This window comes from Accipiter gentilis, chromosome 7 (assembly GCF_929443795.1).
Source record: "Accipiter gentilis chromosome 7, bAccGen1.1, whole genome shotgun sequence".
Taxonomy (NCBI): domain Eukaryota; kingdom Metazoa; phylum Chordata; class Aves; order Accipitriformes; family Accipitridae; genus Astur; species Astur gentilis.
In genome coordinates this window covers 4,628,384-4,645,663 of record NC_064886.1, presented here as the reverse complement: position 1 = coordinate 4,645,663, position 17,280 = coordinate 4,628,384, and the positions used below count along the sequence as shown (strand labels likewise).

The following is a 17,280-nucleotide window of genomic DNA, read 5'->3' as shown; positions in this document are numbered from 1 at the left end:
ACACTGGAATGCAAGCAGCAGAGCAGGTAAAAAATAAAGATGCCGTTCAGGTAAGGATTGAGTTCAAAACCAGAGAGGTTTCTGCGAGTGGGAGCCCTGGCATGGATTTGTTTGTATTTCTGACACTTTGGGGACATACAGCTCCAGAGACTTAAAATATGTTCTCACATACATCTTCACTTTCCTCACAACTACAGGTACAGCACAAGTCAGAGCTGAGCCCACAGATTTCAAAGCCTGGTGCTGGAATATCGCTTTTTGTAACCAGGTTGAGCACCAAGCCGCTCACCAGGCCCTTTCTTATTGCTACTACCAAATTTTAATCTAGACTTCTGGTACACCATTGGCACAGGGAGGGTAATACTCGTTCTGAGTTAAACACAGCCGTAACATTCGTAAATAGCAGACTGTCAGTGAGGAAGCAAAATTGTTGAGGAGAGCAGACGTGCTTTGATTTTTCTCTGGAGAAGTCAAGATGAACAGAAGTAGACAACACTTTCTGACACCAGATTAAACAGATACGGGTGTATCACCTCCTTCCGCCCAATTACAATAATTCTTCTCGTTCTCTCCATAATCTTAATTTGAATGGGCACCCTGCGAAGCCTCCCAAACCCACTTTAAAAAAAAAAAAAAAAAAAAAAAAGACCCAATGACAACAAACCCCACAAATCATAATTCTGGTTTAATCGATCACTTCCAGGGCTGGAACTTAGCTGGCTGCCCAGGCTACTGGCTTATACCTATAATTGTGCTTCTGAGAGATTGCAGTTACATTAATCTTCCTGGAGATTACATCGCCCAGTAACATCCCTAAATGGCTCTAAAAGAAAATTTCGAGCTGGTCTCCCTCTGCCTTTTCATTTTTAGAGGGTAACCCTGTTGGGTAATTTCACTACCAGAAGCAGCTAAAAGCGACAGCTTTGTACCGAAAGAGCTTGCAAACACCGAAAGCATCTGTTCCATCCTAACATAGTGACTGGGAAGGCTTCGGAATTGGGTCAGGATTTTTTTTTGTCGTCCTCCCCGCTACCTTCTCCTGACAGCTTCTGCCATCAGAAATGATTCATATGCCGATTGTACAGAAATGTACCATAAGGAGATGTAAACAAATACAGCAAAGCAAGGCGGGGAGCCAGAGAGATGGAAATCTAATAAGTAAATACATTTTTTAAATCCGCTTCTCCGACTCTCACCCTCAGCAGGCAGAGCCACAACTTCCCCCGGCGACAGGGAAAGCACCGGCACTTCCCCCGCCAGCACCACCGAGAGCGCCCTCCGCGGCTCCCGGCGGGGCGGCCGGGGGCTGCCGGGGGGGCTCCGACCCGCGTCCCCCCTCCCCGTCGCGGAGCCCTCCTCGGTGCCGGTCCCGGTGCCGGTGCCGGTCCCGCAGCGCCCCGGCGGTGCCGCAGCGCCGGGAGAAGTTCGGCAGGGGCGGCCAGGAAGCAGTGCATTTACAGCTGCGGGCTGAGCCCGGAGGCGCGGGGGGGGGCTCCGGGACGAGGAGCCGAAGGTCCGTGAGCGGGCGGGAGGAGGAGGAGGAGGAGGAGGAGGAGGAGGAGGAGGAGGAGGGGGCGCGGGGGGGGGGGGGGGGCAGGCAGGGAGGGAGGGAGGGGGCGAGAGGCGCTTTGCCCCTTACCTGGCCAAAGACCGAGCTGAGCATGGGGTGCAGCTGGTGGAAGAGGGGGTCCGCTTCCACCGACCGATCGCTGCCGCTGGACTTGGTGGAGTACTTGCTGCTGGATTTGGACAGAGGTGAAGCGCCTTCCGAGAGCTTTAGGGACTCTCTGCTGGACCTCTGCCTGTGACTGAAGAAAAAGTCCTCCTCTGCCTCCTCCCCATCCCTGTCTGAGAGCTGATGCTGGTCCGGGGGGTGACCGTGGCTGGCGTGCGGCGGGAGGTGGTGGTGCTGGTGCCTGGATGTCCGCACCGGTTCCTTGCCGCTGCCTCTCCTTGGACCTCCTTCCGCCGGCTCCGGCTGGCTCTCCCCCCGTCCATGTGACAGCTTCCCCGCGCCCCTCGCTCCGTCCTCCCGGGCGCCCGGGTGGCAGAGCGGCCTGCGGGCACTGGGCTCCCCGGGGAGCGGCTCCTGGCTCTGCTCCCTCCCCGCCTGCCCGCCTTGTCCTCTGCCGTCCCGGGCGCGGCTGCCGCGGGGCTGGGGCTGGGGCTGGCCGCCCGCCGCCCTCCGGCTCCCCGCCGCCTTCAGCAGCGAAGTGCGGGACTCGCTCTTCGCCATGGAGGAGCCGCTCATCGCGGGGCCGCTAGAGCCGCATCCCCGGCCGGGCGGAGCGCTGCCGCTGCGGGCAGGGCTGCGGCGCGCCGCTCACGGCATGTCCTGCGGAGACCCGCTTAAATCCCGCACCGCGGCCCATGTGACAGCGCAGACAAAGGCCGCGGCAAGGGGCGCTCCGCCGGGCACCGTCGTCGTCGTCGTGTGTGTGTGTGTCCCCCCCCGCGTCGCCGCCGCCTCCTCCTCCTCCTCCTCTCCAGGTGAGCCGAGGCCTCCCCCCCGCCGGGGGCCGGCTCAGGCCGGGGCGCGCCGGCAAGGCGAAGCGGCGCCGCCGCCGCCGAGGGGGTGCGGGCGGCGGCGGGCGGCGCTCCCGCAGCGCGGCGGGCAGGGCCCGGCGGCCCCGGGCCCGGCGGGGAGGGGGACCGTAAGGCCCGCAGCACACACACCCCCAGCCCCGGGGCGGCGGGAGCATCGCCCCCGGCGGCGCGGACGTGGGCGGCGTCCCGGGGGGGGGGGGGGGTGGCGGGGGAGGCCTGGCCCCCCGAGGCTCCCGCGTCTCCCCGGGAAGGAGGTTAGTGCCTCCGAGGGCAGCGGCCGGGAAGGCGAGCACCTCTACCCCGCGGGGTGACCCACCTGCCCCCACGCGTGGCTTTCGGAAGGCGCCTCCGCTCCGGTACCAGGAGACAGCACGCTGTGGGGGCCGGGGCCCACCTGAACGCTCCGCCTACCGAAACGGGGACCACGGTGGATACCGGCTTTATAGGTCAGCACCTATAGGTCCTGTCGCCGTAACTGAGAGGATTCAAAGTCTTGATCCAAATTCCAGGTTTCCCAAAGTTCGCAAGGGGGAGGCTGGGCGCTCAGCCGCTGCCTGTCTGACATAGCCCACGGGGGAAGTTTTGATCCAGCTTTGCAAAATGGACATAGAGGCTTTGTCAGGGCGCATCACAGAAGGATGTAAAAATGAAGGAGTTTGTACCTAAAAAGCCGATTACTTAACATCTTTGTAATCAAACACAGGTAATTAAGTGGCAACAGGTGGTTCAATAATGATGTTCTGTTTAAAAACAGTAAAAGATAATGGTGTCAAATCAGACATATGTTCCCAATGAGGAAAGGACCCAGTTCCTTCTCGCTCATCTTCAGACAGCGATTGTGCCTCACCGCCAGACTTGGATACCTCAGCAGTTTGTGTACCCAGAAAGATGAAGGTGTGATTATCGCATAATAAGCTTACTCATGCTAGCTCTGCTCTTGCTGGCACATGCACAGCAGTTACTATGTGATGACACAGTCTTCTCTGCAACAACCCAAGTGCAACTTCTCTCTGCAGCCTGGGGTCCCATCGCAGCCTGTGCTCCTGTGCCCCCACCGCTACAGTCACATGTGCTGGTCAAGGAAAAGCTGCCACGGAAAGAGAATTACTCTGCGGCCCTGGGTCGGTGTGCTCTGCTGTCCCCTCAGCTGTGCTATCGGCACCAGATGCACAGCAGCCAAGCATGATTCCTGCACAAGGTGCCCTCCGTCCAGCCTTAGGATGGCAGAGAGGAGAAGAGGCTGGTCCCTCTGCCCCTTTCCTGCTTTGGATGCTTGGCAGCAGCTGTCATGGTGGCTGAACGGGCTGTTGAAGGGGTTTGTGGTGGGGATGTTTATCAAGCAACAATTTCCCATTCATACCTGCAGTGTCATTTCAGCTCCTAACTATAGCCAAGGTACCTTTTGGGGTTTGGTTTGTTTTGGGTTTTTTTTCAGAACAGGCTGCTCCTCTTTGATATCAGCAGTGCAGAACTACTACTCGTGGCTGGAAAAACGCAAGCTCTGGCTTTCCCTACTGCAGCTGTATTGCTGGAGCTGTGGCTGCTGCAGGGGTCCTTCTGCCAGGAAGCTCAGAGGTAGCAGGAGGCTGGAAGGAACATTTCTCAATACCTCTTTGTCCTGGGGACGCTAATTCCATCGGGATGTAACATTGCTTCTAGAGAAGCTGCCATTTCTGGAGTTGCAGCTGGTGCTGACGAGGCATTGCTGTGAGGAAGTTTACACAGATAAGATTCCTGTCTAGCCTGACTAACACTGCTCTTGTCCTCCTTGGGGTCTTTTGAGCTATTCCTGAGGACTGTAGTGACACTACAGGTGGGTTGTAGCTTCTTGCCTGAATCAACCGAGCACTACAGAATTTGGAGCAGATGCCTCATTAGTGAGAAGGGACTCACTAGTGCAGGTGTGATTCATCACTTTGGAGAGCACTTCAGGGATCAGGGCATGAAACGGCTTGACTAACAGGCAATCACAATGCAGGCAGGGGCCATGTTACAGAACCGAGCAACAAAACAGCAGCAGCTGAAAAAAATACGAAAGGGGACAGAGTGAGAGCACAAACAAGAAACCTGGCTGTCCACGACACCTGTGTTTGAGTTTCAGCTGAGAACAAACCCTGCCTGCTCAGAGAATCTGGAGTACATCCTCGTCACAAATTCATTTTGGAGGTTCTTCATGTATCTCCTTTTCTAGACAAATTAATCTTGGGACCACAGTGGCTGCGTAGCATCCGCTGCATACTAAAAAGCTAGCTATTCTGGAGCCAAATGCCAGGGAAAAACAGTGCCCGGCTGCAGAGAGAAGCACATAATTCCAGCACGGCTGAGCGGCGAGATGTGCAGGGACATCTCTCCAGAGAGAGCGTGGCTCCTCTTCCATCTGGCAGCACAAAAGAGGACAGGCCTCAATCCTCAAGACATGAAGATTATATTATGTAGTGTGCACGCTCGCTGCTTCCGGAGATGGAGCTAAGTCAAAACTATCCATGTGATTCAGTCAGAGGCCAAGCCAGAGGGGAGCTGCGCTTCCCTCCGCAAACCAGGGGGATTCTGGAGCAAGTGAATAGCCTGGGGCCACTGGGGGAAGGTGGATCCACTTCCAGCGTGCAATGGCAAATACGGCACTGCCTGCAAGTGTAAAATCCTGTCTTTCCTTAAAAGTGCTATCAAAAAGTATGCACAAGAACAAATGCATAGGCATTTTTGGGGGAAGGGTTCAGTCAATTCTTTTTGGCTTCACTTGTGTAGAGAAAATTTTTGAAAAAAAAGAGAATACTGTTCAAACAAACAGGGGCTGCATTGCCTGACCTGAACTCAGAAGAGTGTATTTTAATTTCAGTTAAAGACCGTAGCCTAGAAAAGGACTTTGAGAGTGAAATGAGTGAGCAATGACCACAAAAAAGTCTCCAGCAAGCTGTTGACGGGAAGGCACAAATGTCTGTGATGTTTTGCAGCAGTTCTCTTGGTACTAGTTTCTTAGTCTTTATTATTTCTCTCACCTGCATTTGCAAGAACATAATCGTCTAGGGTAAGTATGATATCATACAAACAATTTGCCAAAGCACAGTAAAATCTAAGCTGGACTGGGCTGACAATCCAGATACTAATCAGGAATCTCTCCCGTAACAGAAGGTGAACCGTCTAGCCCTCACTTACAGCCTTTCCTTTCCCTTTACTATACCTCCATCGCTTTTAAAAGGTTTCAGACACATGTCATGCTTCAATAGTCATAGAGATGCCAAGTATCAGTCTTCTGCCATATTGTATTTGGACAGGCATGTGTCTGCCTCCAGAGGAAGCAAAAGCACTGACAGCTGGAGATTCTGTTTGCTTGAAGACTTGGTATTGCTCTTCAAGTTTTACTCCACAGGAGAGGAATAATCCTGACAGCATTACAAAGGCATTATTGTTCTGGCTGTAATCCCCGTGCTCAAATCCACCCTGGTTACTTGCATCCTGATTGCAAACAGAGACCTTCCCTTTGTATTTGTCAGGACGAGATTGGCAGATGGATTGGAAGTCACTGTTTTCTGTGGTCAAATAGCGTTGAAGGGGGGGAAAGGCCGCAGTGTGATCCTGCAATAAACCTACAGGAATGGGAAAGGAGGATGAAGGACAATGGAACAAAAATAACAGTCCACAAGAGAAACAGATAAACCACAGGAAAAACACAGTTGGAGTAAAGCAAGATGACAGAGAGATAAGGCAGAGAAGAAATGTGTAGGGACAAAGGTGAAGCTCCCTATATATTATAATGTAAATACACAAGGCTTACCAGAGAGCCAGGCTGTGCCCATGGAGCTGGCAGTGGGAAAAACAGGTAAGAGCAATCATCAGGGTGCAAGAGGGGAAGTGTTCCCAAAGGGAAGCAACAAACCTTTTCACTACGATGTTCTGTGAGGGCACAGACCTCTGCTTAACTCTACAGCTCCATGTTGTTGGCACATGAGAGGCCAGTCAGATCAGGAGACCACGCTTCACACAGAGATGATGCCCAACCCTTTCTTAGCTTGTTAAACCAAATAACGTGAAAAAAGACGCAAGGGAAACTCTGCTGCTCAATGGGCCAGATATGGCTGAGTTCCCTGAGCTAGCATGTGTGGCCTAACTTCAGCCAGACTCCTGAGAAGACATGCAAACTTCCCTACTCCAGGTGTGTAACAAAAGTAAATAATTTTCCTGGAATTACTCCTCACTCTACTTCCTTCCCACACACCCTTTTTTGAGTCTCAGTCTTCCAGTTCACACAGCTAGGAATGCAATTAATTAAGCTGATATAGCTGGCTCAGCTTTGCAGTTTTATTGCCCACGGCTGGCAAATGTCACCTCTTTCATATCAGACATCTCTGTTGCCAAACTACAATCAACTTCACAGTCACATCTAGGTAGAAGGCACTGCTGTGCAAGCGGAGGTGAACCACAAGGCAGGCAGGAAGCACATTAAAGTGAAGATCTGAGTACAGGTTCTAGGAAAAAAAACCAACTCTGAAAATCACTGAAGCAAAACTGACATGGTTTTAACAGTGACAGTGGCCCCTCTCTCTGTTTGACACAGTCTTAAGGCATAAAATGATAATGTGCCAAACAGTAGACAGCAAAGGAATGCTCAGTTGGTTGCCTTGTCTTTGGCTTACATTGAGAGCAGCAATTAATATAGGAAGGAAAAAATTAAATCACTTCATAATTTTCCAATTTCAGATGACCTGAGCTTTTCTAGGTAAGAGCAAAGCTTTTCACGAGCCCATGCAGATGTTTTACATTCACAATAAACTACATGTGTGATGGAGTGATCTCTTTCTGAAATATGATGTGGACCACGGGATTATGGCTGCTTTTTAGAGAGACAGTTGGACTCTTCAGCTGCATTAAAAAGGATCCCTGATTATCAGGTAAAAAGCCCACATTTTTTTTCTGACTAGGAACATTTAATCTTTGCCAGTTTAAAAAAAAAAAAGGTTATTTATCAACTGTCTAAAGAATTAGTTCAGGGAATGGGAGGGAAAGAGAGCAGCTCTGAAGGCCAGATACTTGTAGTCTGGGTTGGAAGTAGTCTGGGGACAAGGCTGAATAAATTGCTATTGCTTGCTCATTGCCTGGCAGCCTGATCTCTGGCCATTCTCCTGGCAAAAAAACCCTCTTGTGTTTATTTTGGGAGAGAGGGTGACTTTTCAATATAACCAGCACAGTTCTGGGTAGAAGATGGCTCCAGGGAGAGACAGGGTTTGGTACATCTGGCTTGTAACCAGAAAGGAAGTTTTATGTGTTGCAAAACATGGTCAGGTTTCTATTAGCAGCCAGTAGTCCCTTTCAGATGAAAAATTATAACCCTAGTACTGACACATGAGAAGAGGGTCAGGAACATGTGGCCAGTGGAGGAAAGACACCTTGTTTCAGTAGCAGAGCTGCTCAGAACTCCTGTGCAAGCATGCCCACCTCCCTGCTGAGTCGGCAGGGTAGCAGAGGGCGAGGGCAAAGATGCTGCTACCAGTGTCATTGGCACAAGGAACTAAACAAAGGCACTGAGGATTTCTAATCTTGGAGATCTAAATTATATTTTTTTCCAGGAATTTAATAAAAGACCTGATGTACTGAGCAAATTACAGCTTAGCTAGTTACATTCCACCTAAATTACTCTTCAATTTCAGATAAAGTCATTTGTCAATGCTACAAATAAGTTAGTTGCAAAATCCTTTTTATGCCTCATTTCAGAGGGCTGCTATGTTTTGGTAGTTGATCTAACAACACCTTGTTAGTACAATTACCAAGTTATATTGAATAATGCAGGTTTTTAGTAATTTCCAACAAATCTTGTTAAACATCTAGAGAAGCATTTCTATTTCATAGTTATTAAAGAATCAAATTAACTCATACAGAATGAGTAGTTTTATCTTGTGCAGTGGCAAAAATCAGTGTTGCAGTTTTCAGGCAGGCAGCATACGCTAGTGTATAAGCAGGGAGCTGGGTGTCAAAAAGAGATCTAATGACCACTCTGCCTGCCTGCGATTTTGTTTGAATCGCTGAATGCTAAATTCTGATATATTCCCCCACAGTGAAGAGTACCTACAGGGATATGAGCTTTATTGCTCTACGCCTTAGTTTCTTTCCATGTGAAGTACAGGCAGGAACGCCTGCTTTCCAAAAGTGTTCTCAGGTCTCTGGATTTAAGAATTTCTGCTCAGAAACAAAGTAGAAAGTGTTGCAGGCTTTTAAAAATCATTTAACGCAGCATGTACGGAATCTGGAGAAAACAGAAATCTTCTTCTTCTGGAGGTGACTTCTAAATGCAAACTGCGGACATGTGCTGGTATGTTCTTTATCTTTTGAAGTGGGATTTAAGGAGAGGTTCGTGCTTGCTGTTTGAAGCTCAAGTTCACATCTCTCCTTTATCTGCTTATTAATAACATCAAACTCTATTAAAACTGTTTGTTTCCTGCACTAGTTTACCAGGAAGGCTCTCTGTTTACTCTTTGGGCTTTATTCAGTCTGAACAATATGTGTCTCAGCTGAATCAATCTCCTGAAGAAAATCTCCTTAAGACAAGTAAACATGAAGGTTCATTTTCTAAACATGCCAGTTTGTTAGTTTCAAGGCTCACTCCTAGTCTTTACTAAAATATATAAACGTTGGAAAAAGCTGGCAATTGCCTGAAATAGCTGAAGCCGTGTAAGAGGAAAGGGGATGATCATCTGCAATGAATTAAAATCTTAAGAACCATACTTCAAAAAGGCTTATTATTGATTAGCAAAAATGCTTCTCCTTCCTTCCTTTTCAGTGACTTTCTGGGATATCCAGAGTGAGGAAACAAGTAGTTCCCAGTTTCCAAGTGCTCTCATGTATTTAATCCAGCTGAGAAAAACCTAATGCATAGTAGGATTTTATCAGCACTGGCACTTTATGAAATGTCTTGATTATCTCAATTTCCTATAGCTTCTTTCACTTTCCAGATGATTTAGAGCTGCAAACAAGGCTCCTAGAAGACTTTATAGAGACTTTGCTAACTACGTCACTTAAATCTGTACATGACAGCAAGTCATACTCTTTCTAATATAAAATATTTTAAAATAGACATTGACTGAGCTTAGACATTTGAAACGTATTGTTAATTTCTAATGGGTTTGTGCATTAAAGGCATGAGGACTAATGACAAGCTAGGCAGATCAAACAGAGGTTTTTCCTGACATTCCAGCTCTGAAGGACTCAAGTGTGGCTAAGGCTGTTATGTAAGACAGGCTTTTGGATATCAGTGAAGTGCTTTACAATTAAGATGGAATATTAATAAAAGACTTAAACTGAAAACCTCCAGCTATTAGAAGGATTAGGACTTTGCAGTGGGCTAGGCAAATACGTACAATGTCAAAGCCATCTTCTTGGCATGATCAAAGGCAGAAAAGGCTCTGACAGAAACAGCATCTTGGAGGGAGGGGAATAGATCTGCAGCGTCACATAATAATAAATGATTATAATAATAATAATAATAATAGCAGCAATGACAACTCGTGCAGAGATTGCAATCCACAGCAGCAAAAGGCAAGAAACTAGGTGTGTGGCCTAGAGCTTCTCTTGCTCAGCAATGTGCACTCTGACAGCAGGTGTCCCTACAAGAGGGGAAAAGCATCTGCTCATTTACACCCCTGCGGCTATACTGGCTTTCCTGGGAAGAGCATGCGAGAACAGAATTCACACTTGGTGCATTTGTCATTCAGCAGCGAGCGACATCAGCTCCTTACACCTGTGCGCTGGCCAAGAGGAATGAGCAAGAAAGCTAACAGGGCTCAATGCTATGTAAACAACCTGGGGTTTATTAGAGTTCTTTCCTGGAGATTGATTCGCTTTTTCAAAAACAATCTCTTCAAGGAAGTGCCCTAAAGAGTGTTTCCTTTAAGAGCCCAGGCTATTTCCCTGTAATTCTTGTGGGAACAATTACTCTGATTCTACGGAAGTATCATTTTGTAATACACTGTAATCAGGCAAATAGTATTGAATATACTTCTTACTTATGAGGTAGCCTCCTTTTGGAAAAACATAGGGACTGACCCTCTCTGCCAATGTACCATTCCCACACCATGCCTTCTACTGCAGGGACTGTGCCTGGAGCATGTTCCTTCCCAAGCCATAGCCCTGGCAATTGTAACTGTTAAGTGGTTCAGTTGCCCAGGCTCAGGAACAGGGACGTGGCAAAAGCCTTCATTCTGTTAAGTAGAGACAGCTGGAAATATGTCATTAATAAGGAATAACTTTTAAAGCAGTTTGGGTGCAGAGGGATTAAGGAATGCCATATGGTATCAGGAGTAAAAAGATGCCAAAGAGTGTAACTTGAATGGAAAAGAAGAAGCTACCAAGATGCCCAGAAGAGCTGAAAGTCTGGAAATACAGAAGGCAGTTGGGAAAATACTAAATTGCATGTGTATGTGCTAAAAATCCATCTTTAACTAAAAGCCATGTATGCCAGTAAAAAGGAAGACAGTCAGAAGCTTTATTTTTCTTAATACTCAATTTTGATGCATTTGAAATGTTTAAGAGGTTCCAGTCAATTCTGGCAGTGAAAACCCCTTAGAAATCTGTATACATTGTGAGATATTGCACTTCACATAAAAAAACATCTCTACATTAAATTTTGGGGGCAAATATAAAAAAGGAAAGCGGAACTGAAGAAATGCATGTGCCTGGCTGATTCTTACCTTTTCAAAGATTACTCAGGGGTGTGCCTCCTGAGATTTTTGCTAAAAATTCAAATTATGCTCTGTGCTCTTATTAGGGAATTAGTTTTCCCTCAAAATTTTCAAGACTGATAGAAGGTCAAAGCAACAAACTATGGCAATCATCCAGTCCAGAATTAAGTGCAAGTCAGATCTAAACACAATGAAGACCCAAATACACCATGCAAGAGATCTGAGAGAGAAAAGTGTATTAAGCTCAAAGATAAAATCATGTAGAATCACATATGCACTATGACAACCAGGACGGACTGAGAAAATATTTGGCATATGGGAGAAGATGCAAGAAATGTCACAGATGAGCTTCGCAAATCCTGCAAGCAGCAGCAGAGCTTGCACGACACAGACAAGATCATGCATTGCTACCTCAGGTAAACTGTTCATAGAAGGAAACCTCAGTGTTGCGGTGATAATTGAATATGCTATGAGCTTGAAAGGAAATGAAACATTTATTAAATTGGACAATGGCACACAAGTAAGTACAATGCTAGAAGTGGTCTTATGTGCAATAAAAAAAACACAACAGAGAGAGCAAGGGATATCCAGGTAAAATTCAGAGATTACACTGATAAGCCTGTCGCCATTAAAGGATTATAGAGACTGGATATATGAGTAAATAGGAGATTGAAAAACATTTAAGGGTAGTGCCTGAGTATTTTCACTGTGCAAAGGCACAGCAAGCCTAGACTTGAGCAAATGGCAGCACACGTAGGAAGGTTGGTACAACATGGAATGGAAAGAAAAGCTTGATACTGATTTTCCAGCTGAAAGATGCCACCCATATCTCTAAGACTTTCCAATGCAGGAGGAGCTTATTGGTCTCAGAGTTGCCAGCTAAGTAAAAGAGACAACAAATGAAAGAAAAAACCCAACCTGATGCTTTCTCAGTGATACTGACAGTATTCTGTCACTATAGATAAATGCTCATTTCCATTATCCTCAGTCCAACAATGTGGTGGAAACAAGTACTAAAATAAGTTATCAGTTATTGGCAAATGCTGTTGATAAAACTGGTGCAGTCAGATGCTAATATGTATTTAATATTAGATAATTTGATCTGCAGCAAGTAAATCCAGTCCCCGGGTATCCAGCTGGATTCACAACTCATGCCTTTGGCAAAAGGAACACTGGTGACTTAGGAAAATGTTAAACCAAAATATTAATAAACATTATTAATACCACACAAGCAATCCAGAACATTGGAAGACACAAGAGAGTATTTAAAACACACATTTTCCAAATATTTGTCTACTTCCTTTCTGTGGTGACAAAGCACAAGGTTAATGAATCAGTTATTTCTGCAGTAAAATCTCCACATTTTCCATCAGAAAGACAAGATAGAAATTTAAGAACTCCCTCTTTACTCACATTTAATTCAATTTCTTATTGATCCTTTGGAAAATGTCAATTAGATTTATTTATTTTTTACAATTTAAAGACATGTAAAAGGGGACTTGCCTATACCATTGCTGTAACAATTAGCTGAAGCTTTCAGGTTAGTCAGTATCTACTGGTTCATAAATTAGTGGCCTCTTCTACGTAACAGACTTGGCATGATTTTGTTAATGAAGATCCAAAGTTCATTAACACTTCAATTTACTGTCTGTGGCTGAAAAGCTTGGGGATTATTGACAAGGTTGAAATAAATATACAATTACAAGCAAGAATATATTAACTAGATAAAGTAAATAATTCCTGAAATGCTATTACTGTATTTACAACTAAAACTTCAAGGTATGCTTTATGTATAATTTTGAGTATTTATAATGCAACCTAATACTGTCTGATGCAACATATTAGAAAACCATACTAATAAAATAAGGCTACTCACCTGTAGACAATGTATTTAACAAAACAAAAAATGAGAATTAGAATATTTATACTGAAAAAAAGCTGAAGTTAGAGGAACTGGTGTTTTGAAATAATATGAAGAGATAAAATGGAACAAACTCGCAGACTACACCTGATAGTCCCTGGATCCACCAGCTTTATAAGCATGACACAATACACATTTATGATGAAAATCAATTGCTCTAAACAAATATTCACAGGAGGCTGTGGACATAGGAGGTTGTCCTAGAAGATAGGCACATGCTGAAGAGGAACACACAACACATTTCCAACTCCAGGAACAATATTTTTTCCTTGCCTGAGCAAGTGACAGCTTGGTAGCAATTATAATAAGTTGAAACAACTTAATCTAGATATGGTATCACCAAGTGGGCTTAGCACACCCTAACAACAGTAGTTTTATACATCAAGAGGCATCATCAACTTCATGCTACATTCTAAATCCATCAGAGAATAATGAGGATCTTTAGCATGCTGGTTATAAGTATTTATTAGCGCCATGTATCATACACTTATTTCTTTGTTAATTTTTGTTATGATGATAATTTGGCTTGGATAGAAGGGTGAGATATTGAGCAGTTAAGTATTTTAGCCTCCCAGGCACAGGAATTATGTGGAAGAAGCCCGGCAGAAACACATGGTGGCTGAGCAACTGAAATTCTGACTGATTACTGAATGTTATGCAAGCAGAGCCCTTGCACAGTTCCCTACAGTGATTTCCGCTGGCAGGAAAGGCTGGAAATTGTAATAAAAAGCAATAGTTGTCCATTACAATAGCAGCATGGTGAATTGTACACATGTTCAAACAAGATGTCAATGCTAAAGACTGCTGATTACCCAGACAACGCTTCAGTCACTAACCCCGTCTCTCAGCCTGTGGCGTTGTCTCACTCACAGCTAGAGCTGGGGAATATGAAAGTTTTCCCACAGTTATTTCCCCCAATCCAGTGCTATTCCTGGAAGCACAGTCTGGTCACATTATTTGAATCCCCACTTGCAGCAGAAATGTTGATCTGGAACATTGCATCCTGTACCCCTCGGAACAGCAAATCTTTTACAGGTCCTCCTGTGACCCAAGAGCCGGGAGGACAGCATGGGAGGAATCATCAGCAAGAAAGCCCTAAATGAAGAAATGAAATATGTTTCCCTTGGAGAGGAGGCTTACTGGAGTGTAAAGAAAACAAGCCCCATCCCTCCTCCCCTGCATGCACACACACACACACACCCCCTAGAGGCTTTTGCAAAGCCACAGGAACGGAAATAATTTTGTTTGAATCCATCAAGCATTAAAATCCGTTCGCTGAGGGATTGAAGTGAAAAATGAGCCGGAGACAGGAATTAGAAGCTCACCGCCTGGGCTGTCAAAAGGGATTTTCCCCAGATAGAAAACAAGCAATTGGAAATGCAGGGAGGTAAATCCTTTCAGTCTCTGACATGTATGTATATTCTTGGTTTCCCCTCCTGGCCCTCTCAGTTCTGGGTTCCTGGAGCCAAACCTGGACACACCTCTTTGTGCGCTCTCTGGCCATAGCACCCATCCTTGGGATGCCTTTCCAGGGGTCTGCTCAAGAATGTCGCAAGCCTCAAGCAAAGGGGAGGTGGTAAGACACGCAGGGGAACCAGCTGCACTACATACACTGTGCTCATGGGTAGCCAAGGTGCCAAAGGGAAGACAAGGCAGCTGCTGAAAGGATAAACCAACAGCTCTAGGAACCATTTTATCTACTGTGTAAAATTTGCTGAAGAAAGAGACAAGGAGCAAAACTGACATAGTTATAATCACCTCACATCTTAGTTTACCACTCAAAAAAATAAACATGACACTCCATGTCCCTGAAATATGGTCTGTGTCTCTTAATACCAATACAAATATCTCTGCACCAGTTACATTTTGTTGATGTTTCAGAGGCTTATTTGCAACCATAAGAGCCAGAGGCCTACTTTTTCCAAAACAAAACTGAGATTCAGGAAAATAAAGTGGCAGCTAGGGAGAGTTGGGGGTACTGTGCAGAGGCCACCTCCAGCCCAGATTATGAGCTGAAGCATATAAGGTATGTCTCACATTCACAAATCTCTGTAGTCTCATAACAGGGCTTCAAGAAAGAAATTATCATCACAGCACTGTTTGGTTTATGCAGGGTAGACTTCCCCTTTAGTGGGCTGCCAATACTGAAGGCAAGAATTATTTATAGTACAGCTTCTGTATGAAGATAATAAATACAACCCACTGTAAAAAAGGCCAGTATGCCTCTGGGTCCACAGCACAGTGATGCAGGAGAGCCAAAAGAGAGAACACCAGAGAAACCTACAGATCTACCAAATGGCCTTAACAATGTGCTGAGACTTTATACTCATCAAACAGTACACCAGTCAAATACTGCAGAGCCAATTGTCTACTTAGTGAAGAAGGGGTAGGAAGAAAGAAGTAGAGAGAAGAAAAAGAGAAGATGAAGAGCCAAACAGGCAGCATTTAAGCTACAGGAAGAATGAACAGAATGACAGGAGCCAAGGAGCCATCTAACCGCAGCCCAGTTCCAGACACACAAATTGGTTTAAGAATAAGGCAGAGGTAGAACAAGAACAAGGTAAGCATTCACGTAACAGGATCCCTGGTGCCATGTGGCTTTGAATTCAAAAGCCAGTTAAGAGAACAGACAACTTGAAGAAGTTTAGTTTAACATAAAATTCAATAATTTTAATGTATGCTAATATGCTTCAAGATAAAGGCCACAGTTACCTAGATACAAAGACGTATGTGTTCATAGTAAATATTTTCTTTAACACATGCTGTCCTCTACTGTTGCGTAATATGCTTTCCTATTGTTCTGTGACTCTCTCTGGTAATAATACTACCACTTAGGTGGTGTTTCATAGCTGTAGATCACACTGTGCTTAACCCAGGGGGTATCATTATCTCTGTTTCACATATGGAGTCATGGAAGCACCTGAAGATGAAATGAGTCCATGGCAAGATGGGAAAAACAACTACAGTTTTATAAATTATAGTGTTAGCTTGTATATTAAGAGAAACCTCAGGAGTTTTAAATGGGATTTGCTGGCAGCAAAAAGACTGTTTGAAAACGCCCATGAAAAAAGCTCATCTTAATGGCAAGCCAGGGATAAACAGGGACAGAGACAAAAGAAAAGATAAGATGATAATCCTATGGCCATGGGTCAGAAAGAATCGGCAAGAGTCAGCTTAGCAGCTACAGTAGAAGGAGTTTGTGTTTTGTTCACACTGATGACATTCACAGTTGTCTCCCTACTCTTTGAGGAGCTGATGAGTTATCAGCAGAATCTTATACCAGGACGAGAGCACCCAGACAGCTGAGCAAAAGGCTTGGGAAAAAGGACTGGCTGAAGTCAGCTGGTGGCTATGTGGTTCTAGGGACAATGTTGGAGTGGCAGTTGATCTGCATCTGAGAAGTTGTATGTGCCATCCCCATTCCTGTCCCCCCCCCCCCGCTGAAGATGCTGCTGCACTGAACCTGAAAGGTCTGGTTATAAATAGCTTCTCCCTGCAGCTCCTCAATGAGCCACTGAGGCGGAATGAGTCATCTCTGCTGGCTCCATGGCCCCCCCAAATCAACTGCGTCAGGTTGGGAGCGTGGCTGCCAAAAGCAGTGGTACACACTGTTCTCTCTCAAAGGGCAGTGGCCTTGGGGGACAGGGACACTAAACAAACTAGCTCTACTCATTACTCATCAGGACCCGAAAGCCACATCACTTTGTGAATAAGAATAATGTAAAATCCATCAGAGCGCTTAGAAACCAACACTGGCACTTCAGCCCCCTCTGTCCGCACCATTATCCATGCCACCCTGGTTTTCAACAGGAGCTTCTAACCCATTAATTGGTTTGTTATGGAAATGATTGACCAGATCTCTGAAAATGAACCTCTCATTCTACTTACAAAGAACTTCTCCTTACCAAGATTTGGTGACATTGTTCAGTGGATGGACACAGCAACAAGTAGGTGAGCTGACAAACCCTCACCTCTAGGTGAGGGGTGCTACTAGGCACACCTCTGTATTTCCTATGAGGAAAGAACATGAGGATTTTAATAAGAAAAGTCAGACAGATTTGCTTATTCCATTGTGAGAGCAATTCACTCAGGACCCACATCCTCTTCTAAACAAGACAATGCATGGAGCTGATAGACAGCTGTATC

The 17,280-nt window shown here is 45.7% G+C and overlaps 1 protein-coding gene across 4 annotated transcripts in view; it reads right to left on the bottom strand.

Annotated features, from left to right (window-relative positions):
* CABP1 (calcium binding protein 1) overlaps positions 1 to 17,280 on the bottom strand; it is a 54,861-nt gene that overhangs the window by 24,857 nt on the left and 12,724 nt on the right. Inside the window, exon 1 of one of the 4 annotated variants that reach the window (XM_049806181.1) lies at positions 1,640 to 2,467. The exons of 1 other annotated variant lie outside the window; for it this stretch is intronic. In XM_049806181.1, coding sequence (XP_049662138.1) covers positions 1,640 to 2,251 — 612 coding nt within the window. In that variant the 5' untranslated portion in view covers positions 2,252 to 2,467. Of the gene's footprint in view, positions 1 to 1,639; positions 2,468 to 17,280 lie in introns of those variants that run through there. 2 more of the 4 variants (XM_049806180.1, XM_049806183.1) reach the window with 2 other exon arrangements.